The sequence below is a fragment of the Halictus rubicundus genome, chromosome 4 (genome assembly GCF_050948215.1).
Source record: "Halictus rubicundus isolate RS-2024b chromosome 4, iyHalRubi1_principal, whole genome shotgun sequence".
NCBI classification, from domain to species: domain Eukaryota; kingdom Metazoa; phylum Arthropoda; class Insecta; order Hymenoptera; family Halictidae; genus Halictus; species Halictus rubicundus.
In genome coordinates, this window is record NC_135152.1 from 5750873 (window position 1) to 5775711 (window position 24839).

General features: G+C 43.9%; 1 protein-coding gene across 8 annotated transcripts in view; it reads left to right on the forward strand.

Moving 5' to 3' along the window:
• The window catches only part of Antp (homeotic protein antennapedia), a 210054-nt gene that overhangs the window by 165704 nt on the left and 19511 nt on the right, over positions 1 to 24839 (forward strand). For 7 of the 8 annotated variants that reach the window (XM_076786430.1, XM_076786429.1, XM_076786431.1 and 4 more), the window contains one exon: positions 15620 to 17099. In XM_076786430.1, coding sequence (XP_076642545.1) covers positions 16295 to 17099 — 805 coding nt within the window. In that variant the 5' untranslated portion in view covers positions 15620 to 16294. Of the gene's footprint in view, positions 1 to 15420; positions 15537 to 15619; positions 17100 to 24839 lie in introns of those variants that run through there. The other variant, XM_076786435.1, reaches the window with a different exon arrangement.

Genomic DNA, 24839 nt, shown 5'->3' on the forward strand with positions numbered 1-24839 from the left:
TGTTAACTTCATCTGCTCGGCATACAAAGGATTATGTATTTATTTGGAATTTTTTCCTTATCCGTTCGCATCTACTCGTGATGCATAATGCACCTTATTGACAGTGTTATTATATAGCTCTTATTGCGTGTCAACAAAGCGCGGGGCGATAATGCGAGAAAGATAAAACTGAAATTATGACCAGTCTCAGTGGGTGGTGACGTGAAAAAATTTCTATGCGGACAAGCATTATCTCAGTTTTTTCCTCTGACATAAAAATAGGCTATCGATATCTCTGTTCATCCATATTTTAATGCAACAGTATACTAAAATGTATGTCAAAAAGAAATTCACCTGAATGTTCGTCTTCAGCTTTGAAAATAACGTCACCAACCCTTACCATTCAGATGGATTTAATCAAAAGATAAATTTAAATCAACCCTTACGCAGGCAACCAAAATGTACGGATTTTATGGATTTATGGAAAACCTGTAGAATAGATAAAATTCAAAACGGTGAAGAAATTACAAAAGCTTATGTCGGTATATTATTTTTAACTCTAGCAAATTTTTAAGGGAAACAAGATATTTTTATTTGGTCTCTTGCAGTCAATTTTGGCAATTTTTATGTTGCATAAAAATCAGCGGTCTAGCCATGAAAAATAAATAAGCAATCCACGAGAATGAATGAATTTCGGAGTCGCGGAGCTCAAAGGGCAGATTCGGAAAATCGAAACCCTAACTCCAGAGGGCTTCGCGTGCTCTTCCACCCCGTTTTCAGCAGGACCCACCCTCGCAGCTCGAATTCCCATCGGCGGTCGTCCCCCGAACTATCAGCAGCGTAGAATTTTTTGCTCGCGGGGGCTGTCTCGCGCGTTAATTCGGAAAAACGCGTCGCCGGTTCCACCCCCGTAGCCGACGGGCCGCAGACGCGACATAAATTAACTCCGGGGGTAATTATTTCAAAGCGGTGGCGGCCGAGGGGAGCGCGAGGAACGGCCGGGGGGTGGGGTGGGTCTGTTGGAATTTTTGACTCACCTTGTACAAGCTGTCTGTGCGGAGAGCGAAGGAGACATACGGTGAGCGAAACTCTCGAGCCGGGGTGAGCCCGTAACAACGTTCCGGCCGAGCAAGCGAGCCTGCAGCTTGATTTATAGGGTGGCGTCAAAACTTTCCACTCTCCGGCGTGTCTCGACGGTCTTATAGGCAACCCGAGGCAACCCGCGACGAAATAAAGGCTCACCTTTCGTAATTTTCGGCAGTCGGCCCTCTACGCGCCGAAAAAACGTCCTGGGATCCACCCTCTGGCCCCCGGTGCCCTTCCATCGATTCTTCATCAATTTCTTTGTCTGTTTTCACTGTCATAATTATTGGATCGTTCTCGAAATTCGTTTCGATTTTTCTTGATACGTAAAACGCAAATTCAGAATTCTTTTTCAATCCTCATCCCCCCATAGTGTCAATTTTAAAACATTTTGATTGGTTAATTGGAAAACATTTGAGAGGTTTAGTTGGGAAGAAAAATTTTTAATTCATAGGGGTTCATGGAGTACTTACTCCATCCAGGTTGTAAAAATGACACTCGTTCCAGTAATAACGATTATAACAATTTAGTAGAAGATCATTTTTGAGTGTTTCTTCTTTCAATTCTTCCAACTCCTAACGTAGCCCTAAAAGATGCAACAACTTCTTTCCTTTTTCTGTATAATCATCAATAATTTATCCAAATAATAAACCAGATCCCACTAATTATTTATTCGCTAAGGGTTGAAGAAGTATCCACCCCATCAGGGTGGTTCACCGTCAGTTACAAGAAATTAGTCACACTATAAGTGATTGAAATGTCAACTCTTATATAGAAAGGTATTCTCTATGTACATTTCGTCTCCGTTCTTACTGTCAGCCATTCTTCTTGAAATTCTTCCAACCCCTAGCCTAATGGCGGCTGCCCAAAATCATAAGTGACACAATGGCGGTTGAAAGAGGATTTAAAGGGTCAAGATGCCAGCAACGGTAACGATGAGAAGGTCCCTGCTAACTGAAAGTCGTGGACCCTCTCTAATGAATGCCTCGAGGGTTGTTACCAGTCGCGACGAGTGAACCTTAAGGTTGCGGATGCATTGTATAACGAACGTTACCCTAGTGTTTCAGGAGCGCGTATAGGCCACGTCTCATCGGTCAACCACACGTCCATAAATTATGAATTATCCGGCCACCCCAACCCTTTCGGCCGGTTGTCCCTCCGGAAAGCAAGTTGCACCATGAATTCAAATTATCCGCTTTATAGCGCCGGATATAGCGTTCGAGCCCTTTTTCCAATATACCTAAACAATTACTAGCTTCCTCCATGCTCTCACCTCTTGGCAATACAACTTCCTGCAGATATTTGGTTGCCAAAAAAAAATTTTTTGGCTCTGTCCTTAACCAATTTTACAACGACAGCAATTTTGTTATTATAACAAATAATCTCGAGCAACACAGTCTAATAATTTTTGGGGGGTTCATTAAACTTCTATTTTCCAAAATTTATTAGCAGACTTCGGATAGGCGAAATGTTAAATTAATATTTTAGAAGAGCTCTTTCCGTCTAACAACAAGACAGTGAATCTTTTCAGAAAATTCCGCTATCCGTAGATCATTTTACAAAAACCAGAATGAAGAAACAATTGTCTCAGAAGAATTCTTTGCAGTAAAAACAAATGCTGAGAAGTTCTATTAACGATCCACTGTTCGTAGAGCATTTTACGAAAGCCAAAATGAATATTTTTATGAATATCTCACATATCATGAATACATATATGAAGGTGCACAGTTTAGAAACCATGTCTTGCGCAAGAAATTTGTCTACTCTGATTTCTGTTTTAACTCGACCATTTTCGTCGCGAATAATTTCGCTTTATCTTGGAATGAATTCTTTTTTTAACGCGACGGGTCGCCGTTGTTGCTCAATTTTCCCGGCGGCAGCTCGAGGTATCTTAATTCCTCTATCTCCGACTTTTAAAGGCCCCTTTAGAAAACTTTCGTTATTCGACGATGAGCTGCGCGATAGCGGGACATTTATTAACGAAGTAGGATCTAGATTTCGAGGAACCTTGTCTCCGACTTTTAACCTCTTCGCTCGAGTGAAACTCGCCGTTCTCAGGGAATGGCCGGCACGCCGCGTGTGTTTTATATGCACCGGTATGTACGCAATACTGTTGGCCGCGATTACTATCTGGTCTAGCTTTCTTGCGCGACGCACACCGAGCATCCGCGTGTCTCCGTTACCATTTTTTAACAACCGGTGTGGTCTACAAGGTGTTACTCTTTACGGTGCGTGAACCGCCTCCTTGTTCGCGGCGAATTATGTAAATTAAATGTTTGAACGAGACGAGGGCCATCGTCGACGAATCTTAATGCTCGCGCAGACCTGCTCCGAAAATTTCTGTAACCTGCTCCCTCGTGATTAAACTGATACGCATCGTCAGACGTGTCCATAGAACCGCGAAGAAAAAATACAAAATTCACCAACACCTGTCAGAAGAATTCTGGGAGCGTAAATAACCGGCAACATTACGCGATTACGACAATAATGAGTCGGCGAAGCTTAGAACAAAGGAGACATTGAAGATATAATTATTTCTAGCTTGTTAAGGTTGTTAATGAATTCTTGTAATTGATACAGAAAACTTGACCGTTTAACGGCCAAGATAAGCAGAGGTGTCTCACTTCCAACACGTTTTTACACAACGGGAACAACAATATTAAGCGGAGTTAATTAGAACGTGAGAACAAGCTGTTTCCTTGATGTACACACGAAAACCGGCTACAAAAATGACTGCAGTGCACGAACCTAAGCTCCGCAAGGTCCCGAGATCACCAGAACCTCTCCAGAAGGGTCGTTAGCGCTGAAATTACACTCGTGCTTCCAATTCCGACAAGTTTTGACCTGGAGAAACGACATGGAAACTGGATCGTCGTCTCTTCCAAAAGGCCATTGCCGAGCAACAGAAATCGCCGTTTTGAAGATTAGGCGACCTTCCACCCAAAACGAGAGCGTGACCAAAGGAGAAAGTTGCCCGCCCGAAATTTCCGGTCGTAGACAAAAAAGTTTGCCTGAAAAAATGTGAAAGTTAGGCGAAAGACGAACTCGGACAGGCTTTTCATAGCAGCTTGGGGCAGTTCTCGGTGCCGGACACCCTGCTGAGAGGGAGCCACGCAAAATTCGAGCAGCCTCATTTAGGTCAACGAGCGAATCCTTCGGCTTGCCGGTGTGCTTTTCTCTTTGCACGGTTCCTCGACCCTCTGTTTATGGTGTCTGTTCCCTTGTTGGCCGAACCTGTGCCTGCGAAATCGATCTTCTTCCCGCTTTGCTTTGACTTCTGGCGTTTCCGATTCCCTCCTGTGAAAATACGTCATTTATTTCACTGTGGCTCGGGCCTGCTCGTGAAACACGCCAGAAATTATTCGAACTACATTCGTGGCTGAGCTAATCGATTCTCTAAACGTTATTTAACCCCCTTTCATCCCTTATGTCTGTTTAAAACACTTTTTACTGATCTGCAATTAAAGCTGTGATTTGTATATCGTCTTATCAATTATGAACAGTTTATTCGCAATTTAACGCACCCTACTTCTATATCTTCAGTGGAGGAAATTGATAAAATTAGTAACTTATTTTCCCATTGCATTTTTATGAAAAGAAATATTTAACACGTATTTTATTGGCAACCGTCCAGAAAAGTCTGATTAAAATTGAAAAAGTTGAATAGATGAAGTTTATTGATTTATGTGGCTTGTGCCCGAGTACTTCTTACAAATAAATATCGACGTGTCTCGGGTACGTGTATGTGCGTGTTGCTTTTAAAATTGGAAAAATGGGAGCCAGTTAATGTTTCCGATACTTGGAAATTGGCACAACTTACGGAACAATGAAACAGCAGAAGAAATATGGCAGCGCCGTGACAAGACCGAGCTCGATCATGCGATTTTTCGGACTGACGCGCGCTTACACTGTCAATCGCTGGCCCGGCGCGACGCTGTCCTGTCGAATAAATTAGAGTGACTGATCGAAGGAGGCACATAATTCATGGGATCGGACCGGGTTCGTGCACGCGGCGAAATATTTGAAGATGTCGGCGACCATACATTATTCGTTTCGAGAACTCTACATTTTATGAACTGGACTCGATATCAACGTACGCGGGCGGGGAGAAAAATGGCGAATGTACAGCTGGAAACGGCCGGCGGAAAGTTAGAGCCTGTCCGATAAGGTTTTCATTGAAAGGACTATATTCACGAAACTCGCTATCGAGCCTCCGGTGCTTCGATCCAACGGAAAACAAAAACGACGACGGGTTGCTCGTTGGAAAATACGACCGTTGATAATCTCGAACGCGGAATTGATCCGCGCAGGTGGGCGGGGAAACGAAAAACGTAAAAAGGTGAAACGTGGTAACTGGCGCCGTAACCGAAGTAAGTTGAAAACGAACAGGAAAAAACGCGTGTTAGAGGGGGAGAAAAAGGGCCGTGGGTGTAGTAATACATATCGTCGGCCGGTAGAACGTTGCCGGGATTTATCTGCGACGTTCATGGCCGACTATTTCAACCCTCTTCATCCCCTAGGCGGCCCGCCTCTCCCTCTAACCTGAACTTCTACGATCCCCGAGGTCCGTACGCCTCTCTGGCCGTATCTCTGTTTATTAAATACGTTTTCCAGTGGCAATCGGGTTCCTCCGAAATAATCTGCGGCGAAAATAATTCTTGAAGCCCCTGCGAATTCGATAATTAGGGGAAAATTCTGTGTTTTGTGAATTTCAATGTTTCACTCGTATATAATACAGGGAGGGCATAGGGGTATTATTTGTAATAATTGTTATGAGATTATAAATGTGAAATTGTTAATCTTTTGGGATGCCTTGAGGCTGTATGAGACACCCTCCGACGAATCTGGCAACGAGCAGACGATCAATAAGTATATAGCTCACCCTTACAGTGATATCTTCGATGCAAGGACGCGGGAAATCTGTGTAGAATATTGTAATTCACAAAATTCTTCGTAGATAATTAACAAAATGATGTTCAAAAAGAGAAACTGATACTCCTTACAATTTTAAATTTAATATCGATACCACATCGGCGGCTATGTGCAACATTTCAATTGACAAATTTCTGCATTATTTTGGGACGCTTCTACATTATTTTTTGGTTCTTGGTTCTTTAAATAAACCAATTGCTGCCAGATTTTAGGTATTTAGGTAGCAATCCTAGGTAGCAGAATTAGATTTATCTTCGAAGAGGATCTGCTCTTATTTTTTAATTTCTAGAGAACTAGATAACATTTAAATCTACACAGTTTACGATCACGTTGGAGTTACTAAAATAATTTGAAGTAGGTACGTCCGCACTATATTCAAGTAACAAGAACAGCACGAATTTATGAAATATCCTGGAACCAGTTCCTAAGCAGTAAAATTAGATCTATTCGCAAAATAGATCTCTTATCTTCAGCGATATGCAAGAATGTGACTAACACCTCCACAAGGTAGTCGGTCCAAGATGTAGAATAAGTTTAGAAGTTTATCATCATACTTCAGTTACTAAAATAACTCAGAGTATGTCTACATGTTAGCCACTTTATATTTCACGTATCAGCACCTGTACTTTATTTACTCCTTTAAAAATTATTCCTTGGGAAATTGAAGATAAATATTCCTTGAAATAATGGAAGAGAAATATTCCCTTAAAAATTGAGGGTAAACATCCCTTGAAATATTGATACATATTTCTTCAAAAATCAGAGCCAAGTAGATGAATCAATTTCATCCATAAATTAAAAAAATTATATTGAGAAATACAATCTCCGCACATCATCATCATTAGACTGCGGATTCACGCATTTCTGCCAAAAGTGGTTCTGCACAATTTAGAATACCATGAAGGTTAAAAAATTAAGAATATCGATGCATTATTTTCAAGTTATTAGAATTAAACTTTTTATTTATTTTGCATAAAGATCCGCACTTACAGCTTGCAAGAAAATTATTAACCTTCCACTAGACGCAGTCATTAAAACCACCATTAATAGGTTTCCGGAAGTATTAAAACCACACCAGGTTTACAAAACACGCTAGAACCAGTTCCTAAACGGGATTCTAATCAAACATGTCCCTGTTCCCGTGGTATATCTGCAAGAGCTGCTCCGTTTCAAATTTTTCTCTCGCCCCCGGAATGCAAGAAACGCAACCTCCTCGAGCTTCTATATCTTCGACCTAATCAGCGCAACGAGCGGCCGCACAAAGTCGCGGGATTCCCAATGAATTCCGCGATCTTCGCGAGCAGCGGGACACCAGCATGATCGGGCCGGGTCCAGCGTAGCGTCCCGCGGTCAGCTGACTCTGTGCAAGGCGATGCGACTGCATCGGCAGGGGGAAATGGAATTACGGATGCACTCTGCGCCGCTCTCTGCACTCCTCTTCGCCGCTCCTCCATTCCGCGGAGAGCGGCATAAGCTATTGGGCGGCCGGCTTTTGAGCGGCCTTGCAAACTGGTTTCCTGCAGGCCGACTCGATTATGCTAATCGCATATGCATGTTAGCATTTGGCTGATCCGCTGCCGTGCCCGTTCGCCGTTCACCGGTCTCCCCGGCTTGCGTACGTGCGTGCGTGTTCCCACCGCTGTGTGCGTCACCAAGACCACCGAGATCTCGGATCGAGGATACATATAGATCCTTTTCGGAGCAGTCCGCACGAAACCTTGATCGCGGCCACCCTTTAGTGCCGGCTCGACCTTCCGCCAGCTGGACACCTAACGCGTAACGGTATCCCTCGTTGATTTCCCTCGACGCAATCCACTTCTCTCCGTTATACCTCTTCTTGTTCTTCTTGTTGTTGCTGTTATTCTTCTTCTTCTTCTTCTTCTTCTTCGAGGACGCCTCCTCCGAGTCCTGGCTCGTGCAGATACACCGAAGTCTTCCGCTAGTTCGGAAATTTGATACTTGCCTTTTGAATACCGAACATCCGGAATCTTATCTTGGACAACTTCGTTGTGGAATATTCAGCAGGGCCTGGTGTACTCCGTGTCCTGGTTCCTGAGGGACACTGGGTCTTTCAGGAACGCTTGCTGCATGGATTCTTAAGTGTTTCGCAATTCTATCTGCGATGGATTACTGGGAGCTTTATGTCTCGTGTTTTGGGGATTCATCCTGGGGGAAGCTAGCAGGGTCTTTTTCAAAACTGTTGCAATGAAGCTTGCAATTTAATGTAATCAGTGTATAGAACGTGGTGGTGTCACTGAAAGTTCAATTACGACAAATACAGCCAGATTGTAGTGTGCCCGTTCCCGTCTATTGATGATTACCAGAGGATCTTTAGACAAATTCTCATTGTTGCAAGACTTTGAAAAATCTAACGAGGGGCGAAATATATTTTGCCGACTGGAAGGCGTCGTCTGGTAAAAATGAAAGAAAAATGAATTTTCTTAATAGAATTATTCCTCGCAGTTTGCAAACTTCAAGATGCCATAAATGCTTAAGGATCCGCTAACGATTACTAGACCGCAGCTCGTTGTACAAAATAAAAATTGTCTAACCTGATCACGATCGATAGGAAATGTGCTCGTACATTTATCGAAATGTTCAACAGCCCGAGTACCATGGAAGAGTTTCTCAGTGAGAAGCGGTAGTCGATTTTTATTAATTGAACAACAGCGAGCCCATTAGACCGGCAATAATTTCGAGCGGTAAGGGCAGAAGTGGGCACGAATTGCCGTGCATCCCGATTAAATGGGACGAGATAACGGCGAGTCAGTCGCGGTCTTATCGCTGCATCCCTTCATTGCCGCAATGCTTCGCCACCTCGATGGAGCCCATAAATCTGCAAAACCGCGGAGCGCACAAATAGAACGGAATGCGTTTGCGCGTTCTCGCGACGATGTTATCTGCACGGGAGAGCGTTTCGCGCGTCGTAAACATAGACAAAATCTTTCGTGGAAGACCGACCTCGGATCGAACCGACACCCCGGGAAGTTGGGATCTCTCTCTCTCTCTCTCTCTCTCTCTCTCTCTCCTTCTCCCACTCTCTCTCACTCTCTCTCTCTCTCTCTCGTTACCGGAAACGCGGATGACCAAGACGTTATCGCCTTTGGTAACCTATTCGTGACCAACTGGTCCTGTCCTTGCAGAATATAGTGGAGTTACAAATATAGTGGAGTTGCAAACTAGGTGGACCGTGAAGATTCGCGAAACTGCTAAAATCAAAGAACTGTGGAGGACATAACACTTGGGATCCAAGGAAGTAGGCCTAGCTGGAGTATGGAGGACACTTAGAAAAGTATAATCATTAATCCGTGGAGTCTGTTCAATTGCAAGTTGTAGATTCTACATATTTAATTATTCCTTTAATAATTTTATTGAGCTGAACATGTTCTCACTGTTTCACATTTGATCTATTCGTTTTCGCAGAGCCCAATTACTGAAAACGAGCTCGAAACAGAGTCCCATTGAAATTCTCATCGATTTTATTGCGGTCCCAGCTGTCTCGGATCACAATGAAACGTAGAGAAACTGTTAACATATTTTCCCTTTTTTACCGAACAATTAACTTCGACTTTCTCCGTTCATCTCTTCCCTCTCTGTCTCTCTCTCTCTCTCTCTCTCTCTCTCTCTCTCTCTCTCTCTCTCTCTCTCTCTCTCACTCTCTCTCTCTCTCTCTCGCTGTTTCTCCGTGCGTCGCTCCCAGTTAAAGAGGATGTGGTAGAGAAGAGGCGAGCCTGATTTCTGCCAGCGATAAACGCGCAGCTGAACAGCTAATTTGCTACAAATAAAGGCAGTTATTAGGCAGGAAAAAGGCAGATGATTATTCCATTCGAATTGGCCGAGTGAATTGGGTCGTGGTGTTTGAATCGCCGCCGGAGAGAATTCTCGAGTCGTTAGGCATCACTCCGTTGCTGAACCGGTCTCCCGTTCGACGCTATCCGGTTATTGCAACGTTGAATTTTCAATTAACAACTGGCTGATTAATTCCGTTGAATACAGCCTGCTATTAACCGCTAATTAGATTAACACGATACCGATGTATCCGGGAAAATTGACTATAAATACTGGGGCAAGCGATTATGACGAGGATATTAGCACTACTTTGTAGAACATAATCGGCCGGTTGCTGCGAAACACGGTCGCCGACATGGGAAATTCCCCAACTCCGTGTGTTCTTGCGGCTGGTTCGTTAATTGACAGTGGTGTAATTTATTTCTGAATTTTTTAATCCCGCAAGATTTACTATGGAGACTAGGTACAGTGAATTCTCGATATATGTCAAAAACGCTGGTCTTGCCAGTCAATACACTTCTCGTCGTCCGAGGCCCCTCACGGGGTATAATTTCGCGACGTTTATGATCCAGGCCTTGGCGACGTATATAGAGAAAACACTGTATATTCTCTTAAAATTCAACCATATTTTTTGAAATCATCTGTAGCCAGCGGACAAAATTGTCTGTGGAATTAACAGTCAGACATGGATATAAAATTCTTCCAGTAATTTTGTTCGGTAAAAATATCGACGATAAAATTAGCGACGGCGATGCAACTGCGGGAATTGTTGGCACGAAGGAACGAAAGGAAAAGGAAGCTGCGGGAATCAGGTCGGAACGCAGGAGTACTGGGTCACAATTTTCTGTTTCTTCGTTTTTTTCTCTTTCCGGGACCTCGGTGCCGTAGGTGGCTCGCTCGAGGGTTCCCATTTTACGAGCTCCTTTAGTTTACGAGTGTTTTACGGCGTGCGAACGGCTGGCACGAGCGACGGGCCCCATAAACGTCAAATCCTGCCACCGTTTACGAGCCAACAAATTTTTAGTAGACCAGCCGACCGCGATATTACGCCGTTTACATAATCGGGCCATTTCATCTGCGCCATTCGACGGCACTCGAGCCTTAGCAGGCTTTCGATTACCCACCGCGCGACGGTTTGTTTCTTGATTAGCGTCCATTAGTTTATCGTGAGGAATATGATGGCCGTATGCTAATGTCCGGACGCTATTTATGAGCCGTTCAATTCCTTGACCACTCTTTTTTCTCATTTTACACGCTCCCGCTCCTTTGAAATGATTGCATTGCTGCAATTCGACTTCAACGATTATTGCAATGCTAAATATCGAGCATATTCGATGGGCTTTATTAAAAGTCTTGTGCATTGCGTCAAGAATTAATTTTCTTACAGTAAATTTTAATAAAAATGTTCTGTATCGTGTTGGGAATTCTCTAAACAACCGTTTAATGGTTTATCTTTACGGGTTTCGCAATTCGGTGCATAATATAAACAGTACACCAAGCAAACACGCTTTTAAAATTTTAATATAAACATCGCGTGTTAATATCGCCTCACGGAAAATAACAGCAATTATTTTTGTAAACGACAGTCAAGGTAATCTGATAAATCTATATATAACAATTTGACCGGTCAATTGTTTGCGCAACAGTTCTTTCATATATCATAAATATCGTGGGTTTTCAAATAAATTTGCCTTGTACTGCGGTGATTGAATGTACCGTGTTATAAGCTCTGTCCATTTTTATTCTGCGTCGAAAGCTGCAAGCTTTTATTTTAGCTACAAAGGATCAAATTTACAATTTATTATATTTTCGAATTTTTGAAGCGGGAACCGAGCTTTTATTTTAGCTATAAAGGATCAAAATTTATGATCTATTACTCTTTGAAAGTGCTCTATATTTTGCCCGGAAAATTGCAAGCTTTTATTTTAGCTGCAAGGGATCGATGTAAAAAGCTTTTTATCTTCTCCCCGCTTTATTCTATTCGAGACAAATATTAGTTCTGTTAATTGCTAGGAAATACTTCTGTTACAGTTTGAAATATTTAGGAATGGTGTGAATATTATTGAGAATTAAATTAAAGAAAGCGTTTAGATACGAAAGATTATATAATTTCTTTATTTTCTATTTGTTGGAATGGTTGATTTAATACGAAACAAAATTAATTATTAGAAAATAATTTTTTTGAGCAACGAGCTCAGGTCTATTGTAGAGTCTCAGTCTGCTGAAAAGGAACACGATCGTTTCCTCAGGCAGTCGCAGAGGCGAGCTACGTAGGAACGAGAGACAAAGAAATCCCAGGGAGGAGCCATTTTGTTAACTAGAGGCCATCATAGCTGCCTGACGTCACTTCCATATCCAGCTATGGCGTCACGTGACGCTCCACCCTGTTTTCAATCACCTTGGCCCCGAACCCACCCAGCTGTCAGACACGCTCCACCCCGTTTTTTCCAGTTCTTCCGGCTATCGCTATCGCCATCTGTCGGCAATAACACCAACTCCTTAGACCTTTAAATGGCTAGTTAGTTTATGTCTTTTCCGATCGGTGTCACCACCAGGCAAGGACCATTTCGCGGCGCGCAGTCTTGAAATATTTCAATACTCCAAAAGGTCACAATACCCGCTGCACCGAACACACAATTCGCTCCCCTTTTCAGACAAATCCTCAATCTGCTATTTTCCAGACGGTTTTATCCAACGGAAGTGACTTTCCGTTAAGAGCCACCGGCGCGTAATTAAATTCCGCTCGAGAGAAAGGGGCAGAAAAACGTTTTCAACGGAAAACAATGGAACACAGACGTTACCGACAATACCGAGGCGTGACGTTTTCCAGGTGGAGAACGGTTCATTACACGGATCGTGTAGCAACGGTCGCTTTTAAGGACTATGGGAGTATGCGATAGTTAAAATCAGTGGTTTGTTTTGTGTTCGGTTGGTTTGGTACCGTTCGATGAGCGTAACAATACCTTTTGCAGTTAATTGTGCACGCATTGTCAAGAAACGTATGCGTGCACTCGAGTCCTGTAATTTCCACAATTGTTGGAATATTTTAATGAAATTTAGCTTAAAATGCTCACAAGTGACAAGAAAACACAACGACCTTTTGCAATTTTAATAATCCTGCACTTCCTCCACCCCATTCATCTTGAAAGCAAGTACCAGTTTAGAACCATAACTTCCATGATTGTTGAAATATTTTAACGAAATTTGTTCTAAAATCTTCCCTTTGCACCCCTTCCATGGTCGACAACTTCAAAGTCCTTCGTGGACTAAAGGCCTCGTTCAGTCGCACAACTTCCGTAATAGATCGAGTATTTGAATGAAATTTTTGAAAAGATGTTCACAAAGAATCAGGCTTGGAATCCCGCTAATAAAAATGTCTGCTTTTCAAATGTTAAAAAGTCCGGTACCTCATAACTGCGCGTTAATGCTTCAACCGCGCTCGGACCTCGCGGTACAGGTGAGAGAAAAAGGCAAAAACCTCGAAGGGGAACGGGAAACGAGCCCGTATGGACGGAAGAAGGGTTCCGGTTTGGTTCCGATGGAAGCGAGGCATGAGCCTGTATCTCGATCGGCAGCTTGGAAGGGCTGAATAAATAAGAGGGAACATACGTTCCGCGGGGACAAGGCTGTTTCAGGAGAACGGCGGGGCGGGGGGAGAAAGAATACGGTAAAGGCGAGTCCGTAAACCGGGAATTGAGTTAAAATCCTGCGAGAGGTAGAATTTATACCACGAACCTGGGATCGCTCGCGTCCGCGAGCGCGCGCGCGCGTTCTCTCGCACGATGCGGGGGTGGCTGAGGAGGGAGAGTACGGAGAGCGCATGGAATCGCTATCGGCGGCCATTCATCAATCCGGGGAATCAATACGCTGGAATTAATGAAAGCGCCGCGCGAACAGCGAGCTAGCGGCCGGAATGTTAATCGCGATCGTCCCGCGTCCGACCCATTCTCGTGTACAGCAAACTCCCAAGGGCCCCACCTCCGCCCGAACCCTTCAACCTGCCACCCAAACCGCCCCCCTTTCGATCCCGTGTACATCCGCCCCCGCACCCTCTTCCCACACGCTGTCTCTTTCCATCCTACAGGACCGACGCCGACCACCGTGCTGCCCACAATACCGTCGCACCCGTGCATTCTATTCCCTCGTTTCGAGGCCGTGCTTTTTCTTTTAGCCACGCCGATTCCGATCGACGTTCCCTTCTCTCGCGCGTCGCTTTCTGCGAAACATTATTTATTTCAATTTCTATGTTGAACAGATAAATACACGGGGACTCGTTTTTATCGGAGTCGCTCTTTTGGAGTTTCACGGAGGTTCACTACACGACAATTATTCCATTTTTTAAAGCCTACGATCCAGGGTTAAGAATTTTTTTCGCATCTCCCAAAAATAGGAGGCAGAAATATTTCTTCGGATTTGAAAGTGTATTTTCACGTTAATATATTCGGGCCACTGGAGATGTTCTCTTAATTTTTTTATAAAAATCGTCCTAGTACTTACAGTAAAGGTGCAAATGAAACAATAGCTGAATCAAATTGCTGCCGGAGAAGAGTGTAAAATTGTTTTGTTTGATTCGAACACTTTCCAACTTCTCGAAGCCATCACTACCTCGACGATGGAGGTTTCACGGCCAATTTCCCATGTGTCGGCCACGAAACAATCAGTACACAGAGAGCCGTACCCTGTCCGAAGTTCTTAGTCATCCAACTTCAAAGTCATCGTGTGACAGTCGGTATGTTAGGACACGATCGACAGATCGACGCCGGAAGAATCGATGCGGTCGATAAGAGACCGACAGGACTCAACGGTCACGTGATGTCCGTTACTTCCGCGAGATTCGAAGTAGTCCTACTAGGCGCAACTTCTCCAACTAATCTATAATTAAATCTCTGCAAAACCTCTCCTCTCCGTTTCCTTTCGAGACCAACGCAATTTGTTCGAGTTTCTGCTTGTTCCTAGAACTGACTTTCGTCAGAAAGACAAAAAGACTCGCGTGCGTTTCTGGTTACGTACTAACGAGGCCCGATGGAAACCCCTTTGGAACGCGGGACGAAAAGAAAAAATTAGTAGGTCGGGGGAGGATGTCGACGAGGCGTTCAGTAGCCATGCTCCGGGCTAATGGACGGGAATTTTTCCAAATTTAACGATCGTTTAGCCCGCCCACACAGAAGGCCCGAGGCGAGTTCGGCGTCTGGGCGATGGCCGTCACCGTGACGAGCACGTGTGTACCTCGCCTTCTGTCACTTTTGTCAGAGTCGAACCAAGCTCGGTTCATTCAGTTCGTCGGGCAAAGATCGGCAAACGGAGCTTTGGCTTCGCTGATCCCCGTGCTGACACGTCTCGCGAAGACTGTTCTCGAAAACTTTGTTCACTTTCGCGCGATCCTCGGGTGAAGATTCACCCATTTTCTGTCTTACATCCTACACGCTCCTGCTATTACTTTATGATTTGCTGCAGAAATATGACATCATGGAAGAAACACAGTTAGTCAGTTTAACGTTAGGTGGTCGGTTAGACACAATTTGTCGTCTCTCTTCTATTACATTTGTGCTTCTTGCATTTACATTAAAAATGAAATCATGAATGAAACATTCGGTGTAAAGTGGTCGGGATGAAGCGTAAGATGGAAATGGCTACAAGAGGATATTTTGTGCGACTGTTTTGAAGAAGTGCATTGGGGTCGAAAGAAACGAATGACATTGTCTGATTTGCCACAGTTTGACTTTTAGTGTCATACGGCAAGGCTATGGTGAAGGGTTAGTGGGATCTCGTTGATTCTTTTGTGTACCAGGTTAAATTGTTCGGAGAATCTTAACGGGTGTTGTATTTCGTGTTCCAGGTGCGGCACAACTTCGTTAGCAGGGTGGACAGAGGAACGGAGCGTGTCTGGAGCGGCTTGGCGCTTTGAACGAAGGTACCACACCGAAGAAGACGTAGAACTCTGATCATCATCTCTTCCCCCCCTCGTGTACAAGTTAAACCCTCCCTCCCCTCAAGCCGGCGGCTTGATAACGTACGGTTCTTTAGTGTTCCAGTTGAATACAGGTTCTTTCTTTCTTGGTGAATCGGAAGTGTGATAACGAGAGAAGAGCGAAAGGAAAAAGATCCTAAATCGCTCCGATCGTATGATACACTAGTGATTCGCAGTGATGGTGGTGTGATAGAAAATATAGTGCGCGTGTCCTAGAGAGAGAGAGAGAGAGTGTGTGTGTGTTTCGATATAAAATCGCTCTGGAAGTGAGTCTATACATAGTATCTGTAAAAAAAATCTACATATAGAAATCGTGTGACAGTGTCCGTAATACGACGAAGCATCAGCCACAGCAGCAAAGGCAGAGGAAACCCTGAAGAAGAAGAAGAAGAAGAGAAAGAGAGTACAAAAGGAAGAAGAGCAAAGGAGTGTGATCCGAGTGTAGGATTGAAGAGGAATATTATACTGGATCAAGAACAAACCACGGAGAGCGCCCAACAAGACCGAGGTGGCACTAGCAGGTGGGACCGGTGGGACAGTAGCATGAGTTCGTACTTCGCGAATTCATACATCCCGGACCTGCGTAATGGCGGGGTGGAACACCCGCATCAGCATCAGCAGCACTACGGTGCGGCCGTCCAGGTGCCCCAGCAGACGCAGTCGGTGCAGCAGCAGTCTCAGCAAGCCGGGGACCCTTGCGACCCTAGCCTGCTCAGGCAGGCGGTGCCAGGCCACCATTATGGAGCCGCTGGTAGCCAACAGGACATGCCATACCCGAGGTTTCCGCCGTACAACCGGATGGACATGCGGAACGCGACCTACTACCAGCACCAGCAGGAGCACGGCAGCATCGACGGCATGGGCGCCTACAGGTCGACCTCGCCGAGCCCCGGCATGGGACACATGGGACACACGCCGACCCCGAACGGACATCCGTCCACGCCCATCGTCTACGCGAGCTGCAAGCTTCAGGCGTCCGCGGTCGATCACCAGGGTAGCGTGCTCGACGGACCGGACAGTCCGCCGCTCGTCGAGCCACAGATGCACCATCAGATGCACTCGCAGCATCCTCACATGCAGCCCCAACAGACCCAACACCCCCAGCAACAGCCCCAGCATCAGCACCTACAGGCGCAACAACAGCACATGATGTATCAACAGCAACAACCCGCGCCAGCGGCTACCCAACAGTCACAGGCCGGCATGCATCCCCAGCAACAGCAACCAGCACCGCAGCATCAAGGGGTTGTTACGTCGCCACTCAGCCAGCAACAGCAGGGCGCTCCTCAGGGCGCTGCCAGTGCGAACCTGCCCAGCCCGCTTTACCCGTGGATGAGAAGTCAATTTGGTAAGTTACTAGTTTTTGACCTTGTGATTGATGGACTATAAAGATTCGCCGTTTTACTCTTAACGTGAAGACTGCGAAGTCGGTGACTACATTGAGGTTGTTCTTTCAATGGTTTGCTACCATCGCAGTTACCTTCGTCCAGGATTTAAATTAGGGATGCTATGAACTCCTAGCTGTCTTAATTTTAGCATACCCTGCGCTGTGAGCAAACCCTCATAAGCCTCCAATATTTCTATAAAATGGCTGCGACTGGTCCTTGCTACCACCTTCCCTGAAGACTATCATACTTCTAGAAGCCTGTCTCATTGGACCAGTTGGTTCAATGTTCCGCAACTTACCATTGTAGTTGGGTTAATCTTGAAATCGATGGCTCCTGGTGTTTTCAAGAGGTTCAATTGTAGTATACTTCATTCCAAGGTCAAATTTTCGAATCTCCCATGTATGAGGTTAGCTACAAATTGTCACCTCGACAGACACAATTCCATTTACATGAATTTGCAGCGAAACCGGTTCTACCTTCCCACGGACGCTAATTAGATTCATTAGAGTACCATACGAGACCCAAAGTCTCTTACCTCGTTTAATGCAACCAACAACACTTAATCGATGCTAATCAGGTTATCAAAATACATTGAGTCATACATTTGCTCGAGTGTATAAATCGAGGGTAAAAATTCTTACATGACAAGTACAGAGTTACTTCTGTCGCCTTTTCATTTAACATTCCCTCGTGATGCATTTGTATTTTAGAGCACTTGCATATTCTAGAGTCAGGGATGATGGTCCACGTTTTTCAACAATATCAGTGAATTGGAAATTGAATCTGTATCCACAATAAAAATATTTGCAAATCAAACACAATTAAAATTATAACATCAAAATAAGGGAATCATAGATTTTTTGCAAATCGAAAGAAACATATTTTACAACTTTGGATTTTCTGAATGTTTTTTAATGAATGTTGAGTAGGGTACTATGAAGTGCTGAAAATTTGTCATCTCAGTCACCGGGCCATCTTATGCGGAAACATTAGTATAAAATTTTTCAGTGAGCAAATCTGCACTGTACTCGCACAAACTAGCATACACAGAGAAAGTCGTATCGGAAACAGACGAATTTTCTACAGCATCGGATCTTAAATATTCAAGTGACTTCCCCATTTTTGTCAGTTATCTCGAACGACCTTTTCCACGAGGAAGACATCAATCGCTTGGGAGAAAAAAAAATAAAACGCGGTCGGGTAGTACAAGGGAGAAGAAACGGAATTTGGTATTCGCGAGCGTGGATACGTACCTCGGTGTACACGTGACGCGGTTCTCGAAAATAGGCTCAAGGCTTCCGCCGCGTGACCAGAAGGTTTCGTAGAAAGCAAGGTTTTCTAGAGAGGCTACGCCAGGTAGCCGGCCGCTTTCAGATTTATGCAACAGTAGGTAAAACTAGACCACATTTGTACGGGTCCGCGAGCCAAGATTGGCATAATGTCTCCAGTTTCTAGGTATACCGACGTCCGGAGTTATTTATTGCGCTGACCTTTTAGCCCGGTAGTTTCACCACACGTACACCATGCCAGCCCCCCATAAAAGTTCCCTCGACTCCGGCTGAGTTGGCTCCACGGCTTGGCAGAGCCAGAGAGACTCATCCACTTTTATTCCCATGATGGCTGCTTGTTTCCATTCGACGGTGCGTTTCGTCCTGGTGTCGCCGAAAATTGAAAAACACCGACCAAAATCCCTCTTCATACGTCTTTGAGCGTGCTGGGTTCAACCAGCTTCCTACTCTTCATTTTATAATGTGCAAACATTGGAAGGATCCAATGCGCTTTGGTACGTTCGTCGCCATCTTTGAGCCCAATGGGTTCAGCTAGCTCTCCACTGCTCGTTTTCGAGGATGCAAAAATTAAGAAAAATATATAGCATAATATATTTTCTCAAACGAGAGGGTTTACAGAACCCAAAATGGTGAAGGGTACAGTCGCAAAGCTGTCATAGCTCCAGCTCTGCAGTTTCGGCTCCGTTGACTAAATTGCCCTGATTTTATGGGTCGTCCCGAGATCCTTGTTCAGTAGTTGCGTCAAAGGGTCCAGTTCATCTCAGGTAGATCGAAAATCCTTTCGATCGCAACAGTCAGTGCGTGACACCTGCTCGAAGCGCAAAGGGAAGCCGGAAAAGGTTCGCCGGAAATTTTCCCGGTCGCTGCGAAGAATCGCAGGGGTAATTCTGGTGTAACGAGTTGGAAATTTATGACGGCAATAACGAAGTGATAATGGCCGGCACCCTTCACTCGGGTTAGGTAAGAGAGGACAGGTTTCAGCGCCCTGCTGCGTTTGCTCTTATTTCCTCCTCGTTCTCGAAATCCTGGGAAATGCAAGGTCGAAGCTCGTTCCTTTGCCTTCAGTTGTTCCGGTGACTTCGAGCCGGTTAGGCTCGACTTTCGAAATCGTTCCTTGTCGCGAAATGTGCATCCACATCCCTAAGTTCGTGTGTCAACGAAAATTTACCCGTCCAACGTAAGTGAAAATATTTTCTTTTCCCCGTAGATGTTTGAGAATGAAGCAAAGGGATATTTTATATTTTATATTTATTTCATATCGTGTAATTGTTTATCGAATAAGTTTGTTGGGAACCATCTCTCGGTTCAGCTCGGAAGCTGTAGAAGCCTCTCGTTTCGCCGATAAAAGGCCCGTGTGCGTACTTTGCTGCCAGTCAAAGGAAGGAAGAGGATCGAGTGCATGAATCCGCTCACAGATGTCGGCACGATGACGTCTTTTCTCGGTTCATCGAACAATGCGTGCCCCCGTGGCCCTGGAACAAGCGTATCGATCCTCCTCTGCTCGGTAATCCTCCGTGTCAAAGACATGAACCCAGAAAATTAATTTACATTGCCACTTTCCATCATCCTGGCTCCTCAGAAAATTTCCAATCGTTCGATAGTATAAAACTTGTTGAAACAATTCCTCACCCTCTGTAGTTTTAGCACAAACATTTCTAGGCTTTGTACCTGTCCATAAAAACATTCTAAAAATCAATTTATATTTACGTTTTACATCATTCTTGCACCCCAAACCATTTCATAGACATTCGGCGCAAACAAACTTGTTGAGATAACTTCTCATCCCCTATAATTTACGTACAAGTCCTTCTATGCTTTGTAATAGTTCGTAACAAAGACACAAACTCAAAAAATCAATTTATATTTCTGTTCATTACATCATTCTTGCACCCCAAACAATTTTATAGACATTCGGTACAAGAAAATTTGTTGAGACAATTTCTCACCCTTTGTAATTTATGAACAGATACTTGTTTTCCCAAACACATAAATTTACAAAATCAATGTACATTTTCTCTTTTCATTATTCTTGGACCCCAAAGAATTTTCTACACGTTCAATGCAAGAAAATTTGTTGAGACAGTTTCTCACCCATTGTAATTTATGAACAGATGCTTGTTTTCCCAAAGACATAAATTTACAAAATCAATGTACATTTTCTCTTTTCATTATTCTTGGACCCCAAAGAATTTTCTACACGTTCAATGCAAGAAAATTTGTTGAGACAATTTCTCACCCTTTGTAATTTATGAACAGATGCTGTTTTCCCAAACACATAAATTTACAAAATCAATGTACATTTTCTCTTTTCATTATTCTTGGACCCGAAGAATTTTCTACACGTTCAATGCAAGAAAATTTGTTGAGAGACAGTTTCTCACCCATTGTAATTTATGAACAGATGCTTGTTTTCCCAAACACATAAATTTACAAAATCAATGTACATTTTCTCTTTTCATTATTCTTGGACCCCAAAGAATTTTCTACACGTTCAATGCAAGAAAATTTGTTGAGACAATTTCTCACCCTTTGTAATTTATGAACAGATGCTGTTTTCCCAAACACATAAATTTACAAAATCAATGTACATTTTCTCTTTTCATTATTCTTGGACCCCGAAGAATTTTCTACACGTTCAATGCAAGAAAATTTGTTGAGACAGTTTCTCACCCCTTGTATGAACAGAGATCCTTGTCTGTCGTACAATCATCCATACCAAAAACATAAATCTATAAAATCAATGTACATTTTCTCTTTTCATTAATCTTGGACCCCGAAGAATTTTCTACACGTTCAATGCAAGAAAATTTGATGAGACAGCTTCTCACCCCTTGTAATTCACGTATCGATCCTCTTCTACTTCGCAATCTCCTGTGCCAGATACTGTGCGTAAACCTACAAAATTAATTTCTCTGTTTCTTTTCTTTCCCCATTGTTCTTTACCCAATTCTCGAACCTCAAACAAATTGTACTTTCCCACACGAAGAGCCTCGACGTAATGTCCCTTCACAATCTGTAGCTTGTTCTTTCTACGAACAGCTAGAGAATGGTCTCAGGTCACAGAATGTTTCCTCCATCGATGTTCAGGCGATTTTCGTATCGGTTGTCCAGATCCGCCACGGTTCTCAGTTTCATCGTCATCTATTAGTTCGCACTCGATCCCATTACCCTTACCGGGCTACCAATCACGCCGAAGTTCATATCAATTTATCTGGCCATCCATTTCAGGCGGTGGCCGCCCGTTTCTTTTCCGACGTTGCAAAACACCAGCCGAGTGAAGCGCCCGCGTGCCCGCGCGCGAGCGAGCGAGCGAACGCTATAAGCAGGCCACCCCATGAATAATGCATGGCTCAATTTTATAGATGCAGGTGCTCCCGGGGCATTTGCCCGGCGAAACCGCCGAGATTCCCTGGCACCTTTTGCGGGACATTCGCGTTACACCGGTTAGGAAATTCCGGCATAGTTCGCCGGGCCCGCGACACACACACACACACACACACACATACACCGCGGCAAAGCGGCATTTCGAGTGCGCATCGGTCGCAGTTTACTGCCGAACGTCACGAAAACCTATTCGCGAACGTGTACGGCTTCTAATGTCGAGGTGTCTAACGATGTTTCGCCGATCTGCCATTTGCGGACGGGATGGGGTCGTTAAATGGCCACCTGTCGGGAGCTGGGACGTCAATCATGAGTTTTATGGGTTCCATGGTGGTTCGGAATGCAATCGATGTAATAATGTGTTTATTTATGATGGAGGGACCTTTTTGGGCTTATTTGGTAAATGTTTGCCAGAGTTAAGTAATTAGATCACGCTGAATTCTAAGAGGAATTAGTTTAATGTTTTTTTGTGGGAATTAGTCAGGAAAGTAATTGCATCAATTATTTTGTGAACCAGTGGACACAAAGGGAATTAATTTAAGAATTTTGCCAGGCATTAGACATAAAACAAATTGGTTTAAATATTTCGTCAGGATTCAGAATTTCCTGTAATTAGGATTCGTACTTTGTGTATAACAAATATTTCCACGTTAATTCGTAGAATAAGAACGTTCTACATCAATCACTGAGCTTTCATGTCACACTGGTATCAACGAATATCGTAAACCTTTAAATTATTGTACAGTATTTTTATCACCCTGTGCAATCCTAGAAAAGGTATTATAGAACGTTCAAAATAAATTTTAGAAACGAATGCATACAATAACAGCCAGATTTCTGTTGAGATCGATCAAGCTCGGCTTATGTTGATATAATTCCTCGTTGCAATGAGAAGCTCTACAGACAGTTAGTATAAATCAGGGCGAGTAATCAAAACCATACTGACAGAATTCAATGTAAATCGAGATGTGCCATCTTCGGCCAGCAATACACGCGGTACTCCCGCATATCCGCGCATGCAAAATTCACTTATTTCCATTGAACACAATCAGTTTCACTACGGGCCGAGATTAATGTTTCCGGATACGGATCATGTCCCCGTGGAAAATAATTCAGCAGCCATAGGCAAGAGCGCAGCTCGATCCGACCACGCGGATGTACCTCCACTGGATTTTCAATTTAATTGTAGCCTGTCATTGATATCTCTTGTACACGATGCGTCCGTCTGCATCGCTGCTTAACATAATCTTTTTTTCCACCGATCCGACAAGCAGATAACGATAAAAAGTATCACGGAAAAGCGAGGGCAGCCGGTCTACGAGCCAATTAGTTTGACAGAGAACCAACGTAAAAATTATATCTGCTGTTCGAGCGCCGTTCGACCATTGGCAATTACAAAGTAGAATTACAGGGGAGGTGGGAGTGCTATCTGTGTTGCGTTATGCTTATTATCACGGGGAGAAGATGCAATATTTTTGCGAGTCGGGACGCGTGAAACGCCACCGCGAAAGTAAACCACGATGAGGTTGTAATTCTGCTGCGCCGACACCGTGACGCGGTTCTGGAATTCCAGCTGATCCTGGGGGAAAAAATTGACGCGTGGAATCGGTCTTGATTCCTCGAATCGGCCAGACAAAATTCCTTTCGAGACCCTCGGTCCCGAAGAATCGCCGAAATCCTCGCCGGAAATCGTAAGGAAGTCCTCTCCTCAAAAGTGCAATTCTCTGGGTCTGTTTAACACAGAAATTTATATAATTTATTTCTCGGATAGTGGACCTTCTTGGCAACTGGACAGTGCTCGAAACTACGCCTCAAAACCATTTACAACTTCATTTATCAATTTATTTTGTATACTCTTCGATGTACACGCGTTGGTCTTGCTATTGCACTTAATGGAAAATTAAATTACGAGATAACTAGTACATAACTTAATAATTTACCTTTTGAAGATCGTTAGAACTTCGTTTGTCGGAATCTGTCGAGGAACATGGTTGCTTGAGTTCAGCTGAAGAATATTAACATTCAACAACGCTTTCGACAGAAACGTTCACTTGTTTATTAGAAAGTCAGTGTATCTGTACGTAATTACTCGGCTGCAGCTTTATGCAATTTGTAATTTTTGCAAACGAATTCTAAGAAAGTGGAATCAAATGAAATCTTATTTTCAGTGTTACTAGCCATTCTGAAACTGAAATAAATAAAGAGTGTTCTAAATTCCGTCGAATTTCATATTCTAGTATTTTTTCAACATTTTCAGAAGACGTAAACGCATAGAGATCCGCAGTCTACTAATTATATTCTAATTCTAATTCTATGGAAACCTAGTTCGGATAGTAGAGGTTCAGCACTAATTTCTCCATATAAACTTCTTCGTTTCAGTTTTTAAAGCAATTATAAACGGAGTAGTATCAAATCGAACACATCCAGCAGGAGTAAATTAAAAAATATACAGGAAAAAGTTGCAATTTTTGCGTTAATTATGGCAAAATTCGGTAGTATGGCAATGATCCTGTGCATGATCATCTCCAGAGTAGCTTTGGGCTTCGATCCGCAATCTGAGGCAGTAGGAAGAGCAGAGCCTATCGGGACAGGCGATGGTTTTAATGCGCAAGATAATTGCGATCCTCTTGCGCGAAAAGATTTATGATATCGCGTCGTTCTCATTCTCTCTCTCTCTCTCTCTCTCTCTCTCTCTCTCTCTCTGGGTCCTCTCGGCCGGTAAATAAGCATGCGCCGGTGCAGCCGGTGCATAGGTGTGAGGCTTCCGTTATCGCGCGTGCACGTGTACGTTTTCTTATGTAATCCCCGGCGCACCGACGCGAGGAACAAGTGTGCGCACCGCTCTGCGAACCGGCGCGGCGAAAGAGTGCATTACCACTGAATTAATCGCGCGAATATCTACGTAAATGGCCAATAACCCGTGCACCTAATGAGGAATTAAAAGTGGCCCCTTCTCTCTCTCTCTCTCTCTCTCTCTCTCTTTACCTTGCGCCGCTCCGACCACTTTACTTTTCTTTTCTTTGGCTTGAT